Source organism: Bombina bombina, chromosome 8 (genome assembly GCF_027579735.1).
Source record: "Bombina bombina isolate aBomBom1 chromosome 8, aBomBom1.pri, whole genome shotgun sequence".
NCBI lineage: Eukaryota > Metazoa > Chordata > Amphibia > Anura > Bombinatoridae > Bombina > Bombina bombina.
Window position 1 is genome coordinate 239,392,494 of NC_069506.1, and position 4,782 is coordinate 239,397,275.

Below are 4,782 nucleotides of genomic sequence, written 5' to 3' on the forward strand. Positions count from 1 at the left end.
TGAGTCAATAATTGGCTCTGTAAAGTCCAGGAGGAATTTATATTTGGTTCTAAATTTTTCTACATCATCTTGTTATATCAGTTGCTGAGTGATCGTGGCAAAGGGTAACCTCTCACCCTTGATCCACTAGACTAGTGACCACCTGAGTAATATTAGGAACATTTGCTAACGAGGTTTAATTTCTATATGTCCAAATTTATTTTTGACACATACGCCAGCTATGGTTAATGATGCTGTTCCTTTTTGTGTATGTTATTTACAGGTTACATTAACCTTACATAAACAACTAAGATACAGGGCATAGATTTGTGGGGTTTTTTGTAGTTTCTCCTTTTTCTCAGATAATGATTTATCTATAATATTAGCAATTATTGGTGTGTATTACATTACAATGTTATGGAAACGGCATGTATAACTACAACCTCTGTGTTCCACTGTTATTGCTCAGACATATGCCTCTTATTATAATTGAATAATAGTATGCTACCTCTTTAAATGGACATATCTTGTATGATATATGTGTTAAAAACCTCCATAAAGAATAATTTAAAAAAAAAATACAATAGTGTTTGAATATTAAACAAATATTTTAATTGTATTTGCTAAATTATAAATTATAAGTTAAACAAAATCAATAACATTGCTGAAATGTAATAAAGTTCAGGATCTCATGTGACCTTTGATAGGCAATATTTGTATCTATACCACTACTACAGGTCAAAAACGTGAAGCACAAAAGAAGAAATTTCAACTTGCTACTGTAGATGAACCACCTCCAATCTAATTCTACTTTAGGTAGGTTTATAAAATATTGCTTTCACAGTAAACCTTTAAAGGTGTATTTTCTGAAAGAAGCAAATAATAGAGAATTTAAAAATATGAAACTGGCATTTTAAAAAAAAAACAATGTTTTCTAGGGAGTATTGGGGGTGCATCAAGCTATACATAAGCAAGGAAAATCCTTATTTTAGCTGCCCTGTACTCTATCAGGGTGAGAGAGAAAAAAAATGACCAACCTAGTTGACGAAATTCTAGCCCCTAAAGATATATAAAACTGGAAAAAGAAAAAGCTCTAATGTATTATGCAACTGGTGAATCAGTGATAAAGGGCATATATATATATATATATATATATATATATATATATATATATATATATATATATATATATATACAGTATATATATATTAATATATACGTATAGCTATTAGTTACAAGCTAGCTACCATTAGTGCATTGCATTCTAACCAATTATTTTCATATTGGATGGTATAATTCCCTAATTCCCTATTTAATTAAATTATCCATTACATGAATTAATTCCTTATTATGAATAATAATTGCCAACATTAGATGTTCTAAAAATTTTAAGTTCAAGTTGCAATAATATTTAAAACAATTATATGTATATATATATACACATACATACAAACATGCTGTAAGACCCCATCACATAAAATATCTATGCTATCAATTAATATCTATATATGGCATTTTTCCCAAAAGGATTTTTATTCCAAGCATATTATTCTGCTATACAGATTAGCAAATCTGAGGAGACACTTCGTCCAATAGACTTTTTTTTTACTTCCAGTATCCATCTATCTATTATTATCCAACTATCTATTTATTATCGATATATCTTTAATTTTACTAATTCTATTCAAATATCTTTTTTTTTTTTTTTTTTCACAGGACAGAACTATAATGGATATGGAAAACTCTAATCACTCCTTGAACATTACTATGGACGATTTACAATTACTAAATGAATGTTGCCATGAGGATTTTGATTACTATATTTTACTGTATGTGATTAAATTGATATCCATAACTTTTTTCAGCATTACATTCATCTTAGGAATTGTGGGTAACGGTTTGGTGATTTGGATCGCTGGTTTCAAGATGAAGAAGAATGTTAATACAATATGGTTTCTCAATCTTGGTGCAGCTGATTTTATATTTGATGCCTTTCTTCCATTTTCTATAACTAATGTGGGTTTGGATTATCAATGGCCCTTTGGTCAGATAATGTGCAAATTAATGTCTACTGCCCTTTTCTTAAACATGTCAGTCAGTACCTCTTTCTTAATGATCATCAGTTTGGATCGATGTACGTCTGTTCTGTGTCCAGTATGGTCAAAAAATCATAGGACTTCCAGGCTAGCTTATATCATTTCAATAGCTATTTGGCTGATGTGCTTTGTCCTCAGCTCTCCAAATGTTGTATTTTTTAATACAGAATATGATGACAGTAACAATGTATCTTACTGTCTTGGAACATATGTAGCCGCCTGGGAAAACACAACACAGATTGATTACCCAACATTTAGATTAAGATATAGTGCGATGTTCATTACCAGATTTGTATCAATGTTTTTAATCCCATTCTCTATTATCATTGTTTGCTACAGTCTAATTGCATTTAAGGTAAGAAAAAGGAGAAATCTTTCAGGGTCTGGTCGAATCTTTAAGGTTATCATTGCTATTGTACTTAGTTTTTTCTTCTGCTGGTTTCCTTACCATATTTTCCCCTTCATTAATGTTGTGAAGTTTTATGGATATATAGTATCTATAATAATGCAAACTATTTTCACAGGCTTGGCTTATTTCAATAGCTGCCTTAATCCATTGCTGTATGTTTTCGTTGGTCGAGATTTCAAGCTCAGTTTAATTAAATCAATTCCATTTCTTCTAGAGAGCACATTCAAAGATAAATCTGACATTGATGATAATAAGTATGATCAGTCCACAATTCATACAAAATTCAACCTTGGGCATCAGTAATCAAAATAATATCATAATTAATTAATTAATACAATGGCTCACACATAGGTCATGACCAAATAGGTAAACTTTATTCATATATATATATAACAAAATAGAGCAGTAAGTCCAGCACTTTCTTAGGTAACCCTTCACTGGGTATGGCTTATCACAGGTTTACCTTTGCAGTGCACGTTTGCCTAGGAGGCCTGCCATACTCCCATATATAATTCCAAAAGTAGACAATGACAACAGCACTTTTCTTTAAAACACTTCTTCTTTATTTAAGCAACATTAGGATAAAAACATAGCGACGTTTCGAGCCTCTTGGAGCATGAGGAAGGGTCCAAGAGGCTTGAAACGTCGCTATGTTTTTATCCTAATGTTGCTTAAATAAAGAAGAAGTGTTTTAAAGAAAAGTGCTGTTGCCATTTTCTACTTTTGGAATTATATATATATATTTATAAATCAATGTAAATATTTGCATAGGAAATTAGCACATCTAGGCAAAAATCCCCGCTTGGGGATTCTTGCCTAGATGTGCTAATTTCCTGTGCAAATATTTACATTGATTTAATTTTGAGACATGGAGGATTTTAATTTCAGTTTTTTATCTCCCCCCATAATTTTAATATATATATATATATATATACTCCAATAAACAAATGCACTCGCAGGACTTCTTTTAAAAACAACAATGAATTTAATGTAACGTTTTCGGAGAAAACCTTTCCTTCATCAGCATAACAAACTTGTGAACAAATCACACTTATATAGTGAAAATACAACAAAAATCATCCCATACCTGTGTACAACTCAGTGGTGCCAAAGTGCCGTGTTGGAACACAAACAGTGTGTTCCATTACAATCTACACCGGAAGTTATCAAAAACCATCACTTCCGGTGTGTACGTAACAAAATATATTATATTAACCTAACAATTCAAACATATGTTTAAGAGTAAGTGTGATAAATCAGGCTTCTCTCTGCCTATTTATAAGTGTAAATCTAACCACAATGTGCATTCCCTCTTTAGTACCCCGCTTCTTAGCATATGCAGCACTACTTGTCATATGTAACATTATTCTTGTGTTTAGTACTAACGTATGCCACTATGTTTTAAGTGTTCATCTATATGCGTGTGTTAATAGTGTAGTACCTGACAGATATAATCTTAGGTAGCGGAAAATCCGTTCCGTTACTTACTCATATAGGCTGTCAATCGAAGAAGGGGGCGAAGTAATGGCGGTCTGTGTAATAAACAGACCGTAGCCATAGAAATGGAAGTTATATTGATAGCTCTGGATGTTTCATAGTGCATAGAAATATAGATGGCAGCCCAACTAGTGCTACTACTATCAATGTGGTGTATCAAGGTTTAGTCCTATTACCTAATATGGGTAAGTACCCCCCCATGTGCATGAATAAACTGAAACAGAATTGCAAACCACCATTAACTTAAACAAATATATCAAAAAATGACAAATAGTTAAAAACATATAGATAACTATGTTGCATTAATTATACTTAGCTGTCAACACTATAAGTGTGACCCTGTATACGTATCCCATAACTTATTTGAACTGGACATGAGGGTATAAGGCTATTATATAACCAGGCTATGAATACGACAAACTGCTGAAATGAGTAAGCCCATGTGCTGCACTTTCCTCTCTCACCTTTTTAGGTGGCATGCTGTCACTTTTTAAAATTGTAATACTTTTGGAATAAAATTTTGATGTTTTACCTTTACGGAGTGTGGGATCTTACTTGTTGGTATTTATTGTATAACCACACATAACATCAATGTATCTGTGCTTCTAGGAATACAGAAATATATAGGCCTATAGTTATCAATTGTCTGTCGGACCTGATCCGACAGTGCGGATCAGGTCCGACAGACATCGCTGAATACGGCGAGCAATACGCTCGCCGTATTCAGCATTGCACCAGCAGCTCACAAGAGCTGCTGGTGCAACGCCGCCCCCTGCAGACTCATGGCCAATAGGCCACCAG

The 4,782-nt window shown here is 32.8% G+C and overlaps 1 protein-coding gene across 1 annotated transcript; it reads left to right on the top strand.

Annotated features, from left to right (window-relative positions):
* Positions 1 to 1,701: 1,701 nt before the first annotated feature.
* Positions 1,702 to 3,015, top strand: LOC128638149 (N-formyl peptide receptor 2-like). The gene has a single exon (XM_053690013.1). It carries the CDS (start codon positions 1,708 to 1,710, stop codon positions 2,785 to 2,787), a length of 1,080 nt encoding a protein of 359 aa, XP_053545988.1. The 5' UTR covers positions 1,702 to 1,707; the 3' UTR covers positions 2,788 to 3,015.
* The last annotated feature ends 1,767 nt before the right edge of the window (positions 3,016 to 4,782 follow it).

Excerpts from the sequence above, each read along its gene's own strand:
- LOC128638149 (XM_053690013.1), top strand. The coding sequence starts at position 1,708 with ATGGATATGGAAAACTCTAATCACTCCTTGAACATTACTATGGACGAT.